This window comes from Nomia melanderi, chromosome 3 (assembly GCF_051020985.1).
Source record: "Nomia melanderi isolate GNS246 chromosome 3, iyNomMela1, whole genome shotgun sequence".
Classification (NCBI taxonomy): domain Eukaryota; kingdom Metazoa; phylum Arthropoda; class Insecta; order Hymenoptera; family Halictidae; genus Nomia; species Nomia melanderi.
Window position 1 is genome coordinate 15,159,193 of NC_135001.1, and position 15,622 is coordinate 15,174,814.

At 30.1% G+C, this 15,622-nt stretch overlaps 1 protein-coding gene across 9 annotated transcripts in view; it reads right to left on the reverse strand.

The window, feature by feature from the left end:
- LOC116431724 (dystrobrevin beta) overlaps positions 1–15,622 on the reverse strand; it is a 32,276-nt gene that overhangs the window by 2,793 nt on the left and 13,861 nt on the right. Inside the window, exons 2-17 of one of the 9 annotated variants that reach the window (XR_004235992.2) lie at positions 12,441–12,605; positions 11,359–11,575; positions 9,208–9,290; positions 8,968–9,119; positions 8,317–8,425; positions 7,291–7,457; positions 7,077–7,204; positions 6,889–6,987; positions 6,685–6,766; positions 5,633–5,671; positions 5,436–5,554; positions 4,738–4,903; positions 4,353–4,648; positions 2,398–2,543; positions 2,199–2,285; positions 10–69 (exon numbers count right to left, since the gene is read on the reverse strand). Coding sequence is in view for 7 of the 9 variants with exons in the window: in XM_031987546.2 (XP_031843406.1) it covers positions 10–69; positions 2,398–2,543; positions 4,353–4,648; positions 4,738–4,903; positions 5,436–5,554; positions 5,633–5,671; positions 6,685–6,766; positions 6,889–6,987; positions 7,077–7,204; positions 7,291–7,457; positions 8,317–8,425; positions 8,968–9,119; positions 9,208–9,290; positions 11,359–11,575; positions 12,441–12,600 (2,023 nt within the window). In the remaining 2 variants the exon portion in view is untranslated. The other 8 variants (XR_004235990.2, XM_031987547.2, XM_031987546.2 and 5 more) reach the window with 8 other exon arrangements.

Consider the following 15,622-nt stretch of genomic DNA (forward strand, 5'->3'; position numbering starts at 1 on the left):
AACTCTTACCTAATGGCTTTCTGATGTTAAGACGGCCAGAGTTGTGAGAATGATCCTCCTGGTCTGAGTCTGCAAGCCACCAGGACACATTCACAGGGGGTGCATATCACACACATTCCACAACACGTCTAAAGTGTTATTTGTATAAGAACACCTATTTGTTATCCGAATTTCAATACAGAACAAATTCACAAGAACTTCGGATAACATTCCTGATTCTTGATAAATGATATGTTTAGTAATATACTTTTTATTATTAATATTAATGTTTAATAACGTGTTTAACGAGTATTTTGAATTTAACGAGTATTACGTGGTAATTACCAAAAATATAAAATTACTATCATTGCATGAGAAATTTTAAATAAATCTTCTTATATTTGTTTTGAAATTCATTTTATGTAAATCAGAAATTAGCTAATAATTACCAATTTAGCAATACAATATCCTAAAAAGAGAACTTGTTTTGCGTGTAGTGTAGTCTGTGCTATTGCTAGACTAAACTTCGCTAACTCTATTCTAAATGAAAGAAAATAATTACAACAGGCAAATGTGTAAATGAGGGTGTAAACTAAGTATTTACATCTGCGTAAGTTTCTTTTTAATAGCACACAAATCATAAATAGAATTAAAAAATTAATTTAAATTGTGACGAGATGCCTATTATAGTGGAACAGGAAATGATTCTACATGCAAAAATGAATTGAAAATGTAGAATAAAATTTTTTCGTATAAAACATTGTTGTTGAAAAAATTAAACATGAAAATTCATTGCACACACGTGCTTTCAAATATGCTTAATTAATATGTCTATCCATTACTTATTTAAACTTACAATGAATACAGACGAGATACGTTATTACATATTTTCAACTGATTTCATCGTTTCATAGTTAAAACTAATTATATGTTGCATACGAAAAATATTCTATAATTTTTATTTCTAATTGCATGTAGAAACATTTCCTATCTGTTTGTACCACTAATCTTGTGACAACTTTACAGCATATAATATTACCTGATGGGTAATACAATATGAAAGGTCGAAGTTTTGTGCGAAAAAATAAGTTGAAAATGTAAAATATTTTTTAATGTTATATTTTGTTTAAAAAATATTAATTTGGAAAATTTATCGGATACGTCTGTATACAACTTGCACTAGAATCCGTTAGTTATTCATTATTTATGAGACAATCCTTGTTTTATCGATTTCAGTATCTTTAGTTATCGCTTTATACGAAATTGTTATGGAATACTATTATGCTATTGATAATGTTTATAAACATTAACATGAATGAAAACAACCTGTAATGGACAGACGCGTGAATAGTGATATATTTGCAATATTAATTTAATTACAAATAAAGCAAATGTGATACAACTTTTACTGTATATTCTTGATTCATTTCTTTTATGCAGAATTATTTAATTTGAAGTTGCATTATTAGTTCAGTGATACCCTAAAATATCATTATTTTACAGTATTTTTGTTTAATAGCGTAATTTCTCAAGAATGATGACTGATACATTTAAACGAATTTATAAGTTTATTTTTTACCTTTTTTATGAGAATCTTATAATTTACATAAAAATAGTGTTAATATTATAATTTTAAGTTTTATGTTTTGTAAATTTGTTAAAACAAATACGAATAGTATTTTATTATTTGCAAATATACAACTATTTAATGATAGTTGATTCTTGATTAAGTAGAAATATTTTGAAAAGTTACGTTAAAAAAATAACTTTAATCTTGTTTATAAATTATTGAGTAAATAGAAATATGTATATAATTTACCTTGTATGAATGTCTTAGTTCCATAACAAACTAATAAGATCTTTTTTATTATGAATAGGAAGGGTGATGCTAATATTATTACATGCCATAAAAATCTAATGACATGATAGAATAAAAATACTCTGAAACATGCCTGTTTACACTAATATGGCTATATTATTAAAGACAGTAAATATAAAAAAGATAAATATTTCAGACTACTGTTACATTGATTTTACTGTTACTTTGATGAATTAGTTATTGAAAATATTATTAATATGAAATATGGACATATTTACATGATATTTATAGTGAGTTTTTAATATGTTTTAAACTACTTATAAATATTTTTATATTAAGCAATTAATATTATATTGTCTATTTTATCAAATATATAAATTTATGAAATGTCAATTGTTACCTCTTAAAGTTGTTTATAACAGTCTTAATTATAAGGAGAAAAATGTGAATCTTTTATATCTAATCCGAATATATAATTATTGGTGGCCTGTATTAAAGAAAATACCTAAGTACAAATTCTGGTGCCGTTTTAAACTACATAAATACTTTGCATTCATTTCTGATGCAAATTGTATATTAAAATTTATCATTGAACATACCTGAATTTAATTCCCTCACAAGAGTTGACATGGCATTAGTAACACTGTCGGCAGCTACCAATAAGTCATTGCGCAAAGACCGGCCCAAGCTATTATTCGCACTGCTGGAACCACTTCCTGGTAAGCTGTTTGTCCTGAACGCAGACCTGATATCGAAAATCTCTGTTTTCTTTGCACAAAGCCATTTTCAAATAAAATAAATTAGGAGTGTATCATGCCACACTTATTGTGTAAGCATCTATGATTAAACATTTGCCTCACCTATAAATATGTATTGTAATTAAGTAACAAATATGTAAACAAAAATTTCAAACTAGCAATATACTATCACACACATGCAGAATGGCATAAGATTGGTATAAGAAATTAAAAATATAATACCTCTTTTTATTACAGTAACTTATATATAACTACAATATTTTTAATATTTTTTCATGAAAATAGTACCAGAAACTCATATTTATGACAATCACTAAAACTCAAAATTTATTCTTTATAAACTTAAAAAGGTATTAAATATTAGTATATTTTATAGCATTTTAAATGTAATAAATGTATTACATAAATTTTTAAAAAGGTTACCGACTTTTACCATTGATTAAAGATAGAGTTTCTGCATTTAATGTACATATTTATTATACATATATATATACGCATATAGCGTCTATTAATTATATTTACCAAGAGAATAGCAGTCTTTATTATATCAGTGTATTATATACAAATGATGCTAATTCAATAGTTTTTTTTAGTTTTTTATATAAATGTTTTTAAAATATAGAAACATTAAATTATATAAGAGTAGATCATAATTAATACATACAAACTTAATTTAATAAAACTAAAAGAACGTGTGTGCAAGAACTATATAATTTTATGTAAAAGGAAACGAGTCAACATTTCTAAAGTGTACAATAAAATTTGTTAACATATTATGTAAAGTACATTAATATCATTTGCTTCATTTTATACAATATACATGCCTGTAGCAAATATTTACTCAATAACATAAAACTATAAAAATATAATAAAGCGTCATAAAATAGCAGAAAGCAACATTGTTTAAATAAAGTGCCTCTTTGTAACGAAAATTAAAAGTAAAATTCACAGCGTCATCAATGTAGGAATGTTTAAAATGAAAATTGTCTTATATTTACGTAATATAAAAATTATTTCTGTTACTAGTTAAAAAAAGTACATACTTTTTAACATTTGCATGCAACAATCAAATATATCATTACTATGCTAATCTTTCAACAGTGTGCAGCTACAGATTCATTATTACCAGCACTGTGAATATAGAAGAAATCAATTTTTCTATATTTTTGCATTTTAAATAAATGCAATTAGTAAGTGCGTTTTGTTATGTAATAAATATGGTCAGATAACTGCTTGTATTTTGTATTTGATTTCTTCTTAAAATTTAAATATAACTTCTTACAATTGAAATGATTCGACGATTAAATTACTTAAAAATTAAGTAATAGTGACTATAGCAAATATGGCATACAGTGCATAGTGTATGTAAAGTATACAAGAGGAAGATATCTTTTATTTTGGATTGTGTAAAAGCTGATAATGTTAACATTTGCGACATTATCACTTACTCAATTAAATACATTATAAATCTTTGTACAAATTATTTGTATATAATAAAATCATTTATACCCATGTATGTATATATATCGAAGATTGGTGTATTGGTATATATTCAAAGCTTATCGATATATTTTAGAACATGAGTTCTAATCGCAAGTATAATTTTTTATAAAACTGAAGTATCAATATATAAATATTTTCAATGACATCTTAATAACTGAGATAATTCATTTAACAACAATAAAACAATATTTTATACAAAGATTGTCATTTGTAATATGATTTGTTTTATATTTGTCTGTTTTGGACATTTTTAAAATTTATTTGTAGCATAGACTTTCTACATGCCTGCCTACCTTACATCACCTCCAACGCATGATAAGTTATCTGGAATAGGATTTTGTATCGTTCCAAGCATAGCGTTACTGGGTATGTTTGCCACTGATGTCGTTGGGACAGGATTTTGATAACTTTGAGACATCTGTTGTTGACTTTGTGATTGTTGCTGTTGTTGTTGTGGAGTTGTAGACAATGGACCACCTGGAGTCGGAGGTGCTGATCTACTACTTGGAACAGCACCTGGTGGTAAAGGTGGTGACTTTGTACTGCGTGGTGAACTATTTGGTGTTGATCTTGGAGATGCTTGATGATTCTATAATCATTGATTTCTTTAAGTGTTGTATTTTAATTACAAAATAGAAGTACCATGTGAAAATTTATAAATTATATTGTATATAATACCTTCAACATTTTCATTAAACCTTCTAATTGTACCATTAATTGTCTTCTAGAATCCTGTAAGGTGGCTAAATGAGTTTCTAACTCATCTTTCCTTTGTCTCAAAGCCCTCAATTCTGACATTAGTGCAGGATTTTCTAAACCAGCAGCTTCTATTTCTTGTTGCCTCCTATAGTTGGATTTGATATTCGTATGAGAAACATTAGATTATTTGAAAATAAGAAATAGAATATTCATTGAATCAAATATTCTATTTCATCGACTTTAAGCTGAAGCGAGAATGTATTATAAATGTAGTGTTTGTGTGTGAATCTAATGAATATATTAGTGGGAATCAATTTAAGTTTTAAAAATAATTTAACAATTAATACTTTAATAATTATGAAGATATGTTTTATTATAGGTATTGTTTAATGGTTCCATTTATTTCTTCCTCTAAAAACATTTTCTCCTATTCAACATACTTTGCACAATATTTATATAAATAGGTTAAAATTCGGTAATATGTATGTTATCTTTCAGAAGATAGAAGTTGTATCTGTTAGTTTTATTGTGATGTCTTCAGCTCTAATATGCACACTATGCAACCAAGGTAATAAAGCGAAACAGAATGTTTATAACATGCATGATCCTAGGATGGTTCGACAGGATGATCTTGAGGTTTAGGCTTGATATAAAGGAAATAAACGACACAGGTATACCTTAACCTTGCAATCTCGCGCATTATTTCCTTGTTCTTTGCTTCTAATTGCGATATAAGTTCGCGTTGTGCTCTCGAGGCATCTAACGACACCAAATTTGCGTCAGATGGTGCCCTACCCTGAAACAACAAATTTCGGGATCAAATTATATTTGTCTAAATAATGCTGGTATTTCATTTAAAATTTTGTATACTTACTGCTTGGTCAGCTTGTGACATTCTAGACGCGGCTCGAGGCTGTTAATATAATTATAATATTAAAGTTAATAGGATAACGTTTCAATTCATTAGGATGTATAATTTTATTGTTCTAACTTACTACCCACGTAGAGTTTCGCTTCATGTTTTATACATTACACTATTCAACACATGGCTTGTCACTATAACCAAAAGGTGATTTTTGTACATTTTCATGTACTGAATACGAATCTGAAAGCCGTTTCTCTTTATCCTATCTACAGAAATATAAAAAACTACATACCTCAATGCAATAACCAAGGTGGATGTTTGTTCACTAGTATGTATTTCTTACTATATTAATATAATTCAAAATTATGTTCGCGTAAGGCGATATCTTATCTATTCAAATGTTCTGACTCAAATTTCCTCTGGATTCGTTTTTAGGACGTTAATAACATTAACAAAGGGCACTGCATTTGGACATTTCTTGTAGTTCGTCTATCTTAGCTTTCATCGGTTTTTGAAGTATTATTGTCTATATTATAAAAGGTCCCATCATAGAATGAAGTTTAACAAAGAAATCATCACGACACCATTAATAAATTTCTACATACTGATTTTTAATAAGTTTAATGAAATATTCTGTTCATCATTTTATTTAGGATACTTTATAGAATTATTTTTTACAATAAATGCTTGCATAGTTTCTCTAAGTGAAATATAAACAATGTTCAAAATTAAAAATTTGATTCCTTTTTAAAATCAAATTTTTCATTGTAATACACTAAATGAGAGTGAGAGAAGAAAATAAGTTTTTAAATTAGCATTTAGCACACGAAAATTACAAAAATCACCTAATGTAAAATATATAATAAAAAAGTTAAAACATGTTAGATTGTGTTATCAAGAGGCTTTATGTAAATTCTGTGTATTTTGAATTTTTAGTACCATGAAATTAAAAAATATTTAGTTTAACACGATATTTCTACAATAAATATTTATTAAGCGTACAAAATTGAAAAAAAAAGAAGTTAGAATATTATATTGAAAAAGGTAAGTTGACATCTTACCATGGTTCTAGCTTCCTGAGCCAACTTTTGTGCGTATCGTGCTATTAATTTATGTTCGTCATCCAGTCTTGAACTATCCATACTGTGTAATACCCAAATAAAAAAAGAAAACATAAAATATGACTTCTTATATATGTTTTTAGCAAAATATACGAGTATGCAAATAAAATTAATATATGTTTGTGTAATATAATTAATGTTTACCTCCTCAATGTGGAACGACTATCCATTGATCCAGAATCAAAGGGAGCCATGAAGCCTGGGTCTGGGAAACCATTGTGAGATGGTAGAGGCGATGGTGGCCTGTAAGATAGTAAATTTATTTGAATGGAAAAATTAAATTGCTGAGGTAAGATGGGTTAATAATTAATTATTACAGTTCTAATACATACACTATATGAGACAAGTCTAACGTTTTCTCAGGTTGTTCAGGAAATCGTGGTAAACTACTTTTCCCCTTTTCAGGAACGCATCTAAAGCTTTTTCGTAGAGAATGTCCAATTTGTTTGCTTGGCGATTTCTGTGTAAAAAGATATAACGAATATTGCAATGTGAACGATTTAATGTTCATGAAAAGGTTTAAAACTGTAGTTTTTGAGAACGTACAAAACTACTATACTCCCTTGTTTCGTGATCGTTGTTATGTGTCCCAGAAACTTTGCCACGCCAAAAACAGTCTTGGCAAAGCTGATATGAGTGGCATTTCTGACACCTATACCGGAAGCCAGTAAAGTTTTCTTTGTGACAGACGTCGCACATAACGGGATGAGCCACTATAAAATATAAGAATTTTACAAATAAAAAATTTGATTTTATTCTTTTATTTTGAAATTATTACTATTATCAGTTGATTCATTAACAAAATACTGTTGGAACTAATTAAATAACTACGTTAAAATTATTGTTGAATTAGACATTTACGTGAAACAAGTTAATAATCAATTGAAATATTTGTGACATTGGACACAAAGGACTATTTATTAACTATTTTAATTAATTTTGAATTTGATGTCGAGTCTCTTGTTTACGCGATAAATTATAACACTATTTACGCGGTATTGTTTATACGCGATTTGGAAAGAATACTCTGCTAAAATGGAGTAACGGGTGTATTACTTGGTCCCTTAACAATTGGATTGGCTACCGCAGGTATAAGTATGCCGCAGTACTAATTACCGCTATAAGGGTCTTCAATTTTTACTGTTCGTATTGCCTTCGATCATCTTTACTCAAAATACGATTACAACCTTCAAAACTCATAGAATATTTAATTCCCAGAGAAGGTAATGAATATTTTGAGGAATTTGGTTAGCCGTTATACACATTATATATTATCGCAAGTGATGTAATTAGAGTAAGTACTAATAACGTTCTTTGTTCTTTTATTTCGTTAGAACTAAAAAACGACAGTTAATGTTATTATTTATGGCTTTCTTTATTTGATAAATATAGAATGTATGTTTATAAACTAAAAAATAAGAAACGAGAAATAAAATGGTAAAGGTAATTAATAAATAAAAAATTGCGAAAGTAAATATTCTATAAGAAGAAATATTGTTTTCTAAGATATATTTTCTGAAGTAAACATTCTCTTATATTCGTGTAAAAAGATTAAAACTTCTACAAACTCACCAGTTTCAACAGCAGCCATTCTATGATACAGTGGAAGCCAGATTAAACAATGTGGCCCTGGGTCGGACATGAGTGTATCCAGAAAATCGTTGACTGTTACTTTTAAGTTCTGAAATATAATGTAACAATGTTAATCATTTTCATAAAAAATACATCACATTACTATGAATGTTTACGTAAATACCGATTTTTAATAATTTACAGAAATTGAGAACAAGGAGAAATTTATATAACTTCATAAAACATGCTATACCAATTTCTGAATAAAATAAAGCAATGAAACATTTTACTGTATTAAAGTTTGGAAACTCATATATATTATAAATGTATGAAATCTGCTATTCACACGTTATATTACATTATAAATCATTCACAAGGGAACGTACTACACTTGTACACACCGATTTTTATAACACGTTTCAGAAACAAAAAATTGTGTTATCCAAATTTGTTAAATGTCCAGGGGGACAAATTGCGAAGTACAATTTGAAATAAAAAAAAAACTATATTTGGGAAACCAGATGGCGCAGAAAATATTTGTTTTATAATGGTGTACTTTTCAATTAAGAAAGCGAGCGACGATTCAATTGAATTCATTCTGACAAAAATCCAACGTATATAATAAAAAATGAATCATTAAATCGAACTTACTTGAGGAAATATTGAATTGGCGAGACCCTCGGTATAACCAAAAGATGGCGTCTCATAAACCGCAGCCGTTAGCGCTAAAACTTCTTTCAAATATTCGGCAAACCTCCAGTGAATCATGTGACCGTTACTGTCCGATATTTGTGAATATATATCTGCGCGACAGATTATTTAAATTAATGATCAAAACTTAAGAACAGGAAAAATGACTGAATACCGATTACCTGAATACTGTTAACTTACATCGGAACTTATCCATCAGTTTCCCAGCGCATAGTGTAGCTAAGGCAACTTTCACTGAGAACACGGATATTTTATTGTTTTCCCTGCGAAGCATTAGTATTTACTTTATTTACTTTTTCGAGAAACAAGCAACGGATACATCGTAGTCAGTAAGTTTCAGAACAATTTGGAAGTTCAATGAACATTGAATATTTGCAGATAGTAATTTTATAGACCAATTTGCTCTTTCATAGTCTGACGTTTTTATCAATTGGTTCTTTCAATTATACAATTTTATTTTAATGTATTAAATTAGTTCTATCATTCGGCATTTAAAACTTATTGATTTCTTTCTGTTTATAATTATATCAAGAATACACTGCTGTGAAGTTTTCTGATATATGCTGATTATATGCTGATTAGAAAAGCAAACGTAGTCGTCTTTTTAAATTAAATTTGCAATATCTTGATTAACTGTTAATTTAAACAAACAGCTATATTTAAACCAAAATTTGTATCAATATGTTGCTTAATTGTTAATTTGAAATCTCGAGTAGCACTGTTTTATTAATTACAAATTAAAATTATATGAATTGTCCGAAACGATTTTATGAAAATGTAATTGATTGTTAGCCGAGATTCAAAGATTTCTGAAATTAAATTCTACAATTAACAGGATAATATCGGTTCTGAAAAACCGGAACTGAAACCGATATACCGAATAACAGTTATGACTTATCTCGGTTCTTTGTAACTGTTTTAATCGGAACCGACATGTAACAGTTTGGAAACGTTATTTTCAGAATCTATTCAATCCCTGCTTGTATCTAATGGAGACTACTTTGAAGGAGATAACAAAATAATTGATGAATAAACAAATACTTTTTGATCACACCTCGTATAAACGGTGTAACTCGTATAACCCGGTTTCCCGTAACGCGGAACACGTTTTCTGCACCGCACGGGGGTCCACTGTACTTTATTCAGGCAACGAATCGAAACCAAGCATTTACAATGTGTTAAATACACGTAGAAATTACCGCATCGATGTTTCCTCTGACACTCGACAAAGCTAACTGAAACGCTGGCGAACGTCGGCTATCTGTGCTAAAAGGATACAGCTTGCACCCGGAAGCCTCAAACAGTATTAAGCGCAAAGAAGTCGGTTCGCGAAAGCCTCAAGGAAAATAGTATTATACGCGAAAGAATGTTTGACCTTCTTCCATTAGTTGACACCTATTCTTACACGAAAATTTAGCTGACCGTCAACGGCCCTTGGCGTGACAAACTATGAACTCGTAATATTTGTAAATTTTCTTTTCTACACAAAACTCTCTTAATTATTAATAAAGTCAGTGTACAAAGCATACGTAAATGTTTATTACATTTATGGCCTCTTGCATAATCAAATATATCAAATGAAACACTGTAAAATACAATTTATAATAATAGTTAATTTTCTAATATTAATTTATTAAAATTAGTATCGTGAATTTCTATTTTATTATGTAAGGGGTCCCAGGTGTGATGAATGTTTGCCAATGCTTTATCGAAAGTGATTTTGTTAGTAATAACCCTTTGTACTCGAGAGGCGACTCATTCACCATTTAGTTTGACATAGAGAAATTATAAAATTTGATATTCTATATCAAAGATGTAACTTGCCTTATAACAATGTGTCAGACTCGCGATGAAGGTTTTCAATAAAGTTTAACAAACATAATTTAGTTATCAATAAATATACTTTAGATCAGACACAGGCATAGATTATACCTAGAATTTTTCTCTTTTCCTCAATAAAATATTAATGGCAAAGTAAGCAAGTTGTATCGATCATAGTTGAAAAGTGAATCATAGAGCAAGAAGTTAATACAGTCAAAAATTTAATCAACGTTTCATTAGAAAATTATGAATATATATAGAGGAATAATTGTCGAGTGCAAAGGGTTAAAAATTAACGACACGTAACAAACTAGACATGAAAATCTTTATTGAGCAACGCTGCGAAGAGAATACTTAAAAGCACACCCGAACTAAGGGTCGTGGAAAGATAAAGACTGCTCTATTTATTCGGTGAATTATCGGCCATTTCAGCCTGTTTTTACAACTTAATTATATCTTAAAATATATTAGTAATAATAATAACTACGATTCAATGTTTTTCGTTCGTACCCCGTGGTGTAAGCAGCTAGAAGCCAATTCATCAGCAGGGCTGTGGTGGCGTCGACTTTGGCTTGTTGCGAAACAGGCACTCGTTTATTAAGGGCATGGAATAAGGAAGACAATAAAGTTTCGAGCCTCGATACGCCCAACGTGCTCGACGGTTCCAACGTGTTCAAACCATTTTCCCGGAACGCCTCGATCACATTCCATATGTCGACGTTGTGCACTGCGCAAAAAAGCGTGGAACATTCTTCGTGGTGGAAAGTGAAATGCTAATAAATTTATATTACGTACCCGGGTAGATGGCTGTGATTTTTCTATCAAAAAAATTCAACGATATTGAACTACCGTCGATAGGGTGGACCGAGGCAAATCGGATCATTTTCTGCTTGACAATGCAGAAGTAAAAATACTTGACCATTAAAAAGTTGAAATGAGAAAGAAATTTGAAGTCTTCCTTTCTCAAAGAAGGAAGGAAACGTGAGGAGGATCATTTCTGATACAACAAATGTAAATTGAATTCTTAACACTGAAACTACCGAGCGTTTAATACTAAACGTACCAGCACTTTGTATATACCTAGTCTTACGACGCTGACGTTAGCTTGAAAAATCGGTCAGCAGGGACTCGAAACCAAAAAAGAATTACTGAACAAGAACAAGCTGAATCGGATCAGCTACAGAAATATTGTGTTACAATTTCGAAAGTTTTTAAATAGGTAATTCGATGTAATTAGTTTTGTTATCAAAAAATCCGAATATCGCATCATACTTTAACAATTTAGATAGAAGGACTCTTTAATAAGTTTCTCAATAATTACGTTGCATTCAACAGGAACTTAATAATTTACCTTTAAAAAATACTTGTAAAAAATATTATTAATAGTGTATTTAGTAAACTATGAAAGGATATATAAAATAATCTGTTAATTATCAATTTTTAAAAAATAAGAAAATGCCAGTCGATAGGTGAAATGTTAAAATGAACGAATTGTAATACGATAAAATTATTATAAATGTGTGTAAGTACACATGTAAACATTTACATACTTTTTATCCTTGAATGAACAATGTCTATCATCTTATACTTACAGTGAACCTTCTTTTGAATGAATCTCAACTTGCATGCTGTTCGATACGATGCAAATCGAATGCTGTCAAAATTCTGCTGTCGCATTTCTTGCAGGAGCTGTAACCTGCTCGCTTCCCCCGTGCTTCCATTTCCTGATCCTCCTGCACCATCCTCCGCCATTTTATCTGCGCAAGACAACGAGACGCACGTGTTCACTATAAATTCTTAATCGCAACTGTGCAACCATCTAGTCGCTGAAATATGTTTTTCAACGAAATGATTCACAGTTTAGTTAGCTGTACACGGCGAGCATGAGGATCTAGCTAAGCTAGATCCTCAAGATCTCTGCGTCTGCATCATGAGCGTAAATCGTGCGCTAGCGACGAGTCACACGCGAAACGAAGGACGTATGGTGATTAACCACCGGCAGACTGCGGATTTTTATGCAAATTTACAGTTTTATGAGATAATCGTGAAAAACTGCAATTGAAAAACGATTCGTTAATTCTATTGGTGGTTTTATAAGGCTTCAAATAGAACTATCTGATTCAATTTGTTTAATTAAACTATTTGATGTGATACAGATTGGATGATTAATGTAGTATTATATAAAACTATAAAAACTTTGGATAAATGTAAGAATGTTACTGTTTTGTTTTCCATTTATGACAATTGTTATAGGACGCGATAAGTTTGTTTTCAACTCATTTATTTTTAACATGTTGAATGCCATGGATGTCACTGATGATCCAAATCAAATTATTATAATCCACTTAATTATATGATGATTATTTGAAAACATTTCTATATTATAAATAACGCTACCTAATACGGTAGCATTCAGCTATATCAACGTGCAATAATAATAATAATAATGCAATTCAATCAAAAAGTTAGTAAAATAAGAGAGGTATACTTTGAACATAACGTAAAAATTTATACTAATAAGTATAATATCGTAAAAAAGTAAAACAGTCATTACAGCTGACCTCTTTTCATATTTTTTACAGCACATAGTCTGCTTTGTAGCAAACTCGCGACTTTCTCCTTCAAGAGTTTTTAGGTTCTCTTTCAGTTCTCCTTCAAGAAAATTAGTGATTTTACCACTACTCGTCCAATAAATTAATTACATTTATTAAGATTAAGAACTTAAACCTTTAATTGAATCATTAATTTGAGTATGATAAACATTCAAATTTTCGAATTTCTGTTCAGCTTTACTAATTTCAAAAACATTCGGCCAAACACACAACACATTTCATTCTTTCAATTCAAATAATGGTCGATAAAAGAACACCTTTTTTCATCAAAATCGGTGAACGTCGTCTCATTATGTTCTTAGCAGTGTAAACGTAACTTCGATCGCTACAAAGCACAATAAACTATTACTCTTTAATTGAAATATCCTGTTTACTTCCTTGAAAGCAGTATTACGATTTTCTTACAATTAGTCGATTAAAACTTTCAGCGAACAAACTTTGCTCCGTACAATACCTGAATTATAGGAGCGTTCCGTGTTGTCGTGTTATAACGGGAAATGTCTGTCAACAGTCGATTCCAATTCATCAGTTCTGCGTTGAATAACAAAGAAGTCGTATGGACGAAGGCATCAACGAAAAGACAATTACATTTATCGGCGGCCACCGACGAAACGACAGGATCCCTCGTTGTTAAGTTAATGGAACGTGAAAACCACTTAGCGAAGAAGCAGCCCCTTCATAATTCATAGAACGCTTGAGAAAGATCGAGTCACAGAGACAGTCGTGAGAGGCTCGTGAATCGAAGCAATTAACGTTTCGGTGGCCTCAAGGGTGGATCGCGATCGAGCGACAAATAGAGAGTTACGATTTATTCAAACGGAGGGCAAACAAGGCGGAACGTAGAGGAACGTTTCGTTGACGCTTTGATATTCAAATGAAACGTGAATAATTCCTCAATTAAACATTTTTTCCGCATATTTCTATATGAAATTGGTTCTAACAGCAAACTATATTTATATTATATTTATATGTTTATATTTATTTATGTTTCTTTATTTATACGTACATTATAGTAAATAAAATTATTTTACAAAAACGTTCTTTGCGTTTCAATTTTGATTTCAAAACCCACACAAACTTTTTTCAGCATATACCTAATATACAGCCTGTGGCCCGCGATTATCAACGAGTTTCACCGCACGATACCTTCGAAAACGCGTTCTTAGCGCGGCGAAATGGGGAAATCGATAACAACCGTGCCTCATGTCGGCTGCTGTCTGACAAAATGGAACGGAGACAGGTGAATTTAGAATGAAAAATGCTGCGAGAAAGGGAAATCGGGCAAAGAAAGGGGGAGAAAAGGTTTTAGCATAGCTCGCGCTGTTGTGTCGAAGACTAATGCGCCCACTATGAAATACAAGTGCGTTTTCCAGGAATATTCCCCGGTGACGGCGATTGCATCGAAACGTACGCTTTCGAATGTACTGTAATAAATGTATGAGGTACACGAAGCATATCTGATGGTTTCCTTTTTAAAAAGCTTGAGCATGTTATTTCTTCCAGGTCTTATTTACCTGTACATTGTTCTCGGTTACTGTTTTCTTTTTTTACGAATTTGAAATTAAGGCTTCGATCGAAACTGCATTGCAGATTTTTGTTCCGACATTTAATATAATTCTACAATCGAATAAAATTTCTTGCGTTATAATAATTTATAAATGAAAAAAAAACATTATTAAACGAGACCTCGTTTCCATTTTGAAAATTCGATTATACAATGAACAATTTTAGTGGGACTACAAATAGTTTTTATAAATTTTTATTATATTTTGATTGTGCATTCATTCGTCAGAATATATATGTATATGCATAAGTATTTATATAGTAATGTATGTCTATATATTCTTCATAGAAAATCTCTAAAATAAAAACATACCAGCACATATTATAAATTTGATTTATAATTCTAGGTTTTAGACATCCAGGAAAACTTGCATTTTATTAGAAATCGGTGAAATATCACTATCTATTTATCAACGTTAAGAATAGCATGATGATAGCTTTCACAAGAAGTAATATAAATGAAAAATGACGTATGTCGTATAATAATTTTAACAAATGTTTAAATACAATTTTGCAAAAGACATTATAGGAAAAAATGTATATAATAATACATATTTAATGTACTCAATTCACACGTATTACTTTATAAACATTTTTAT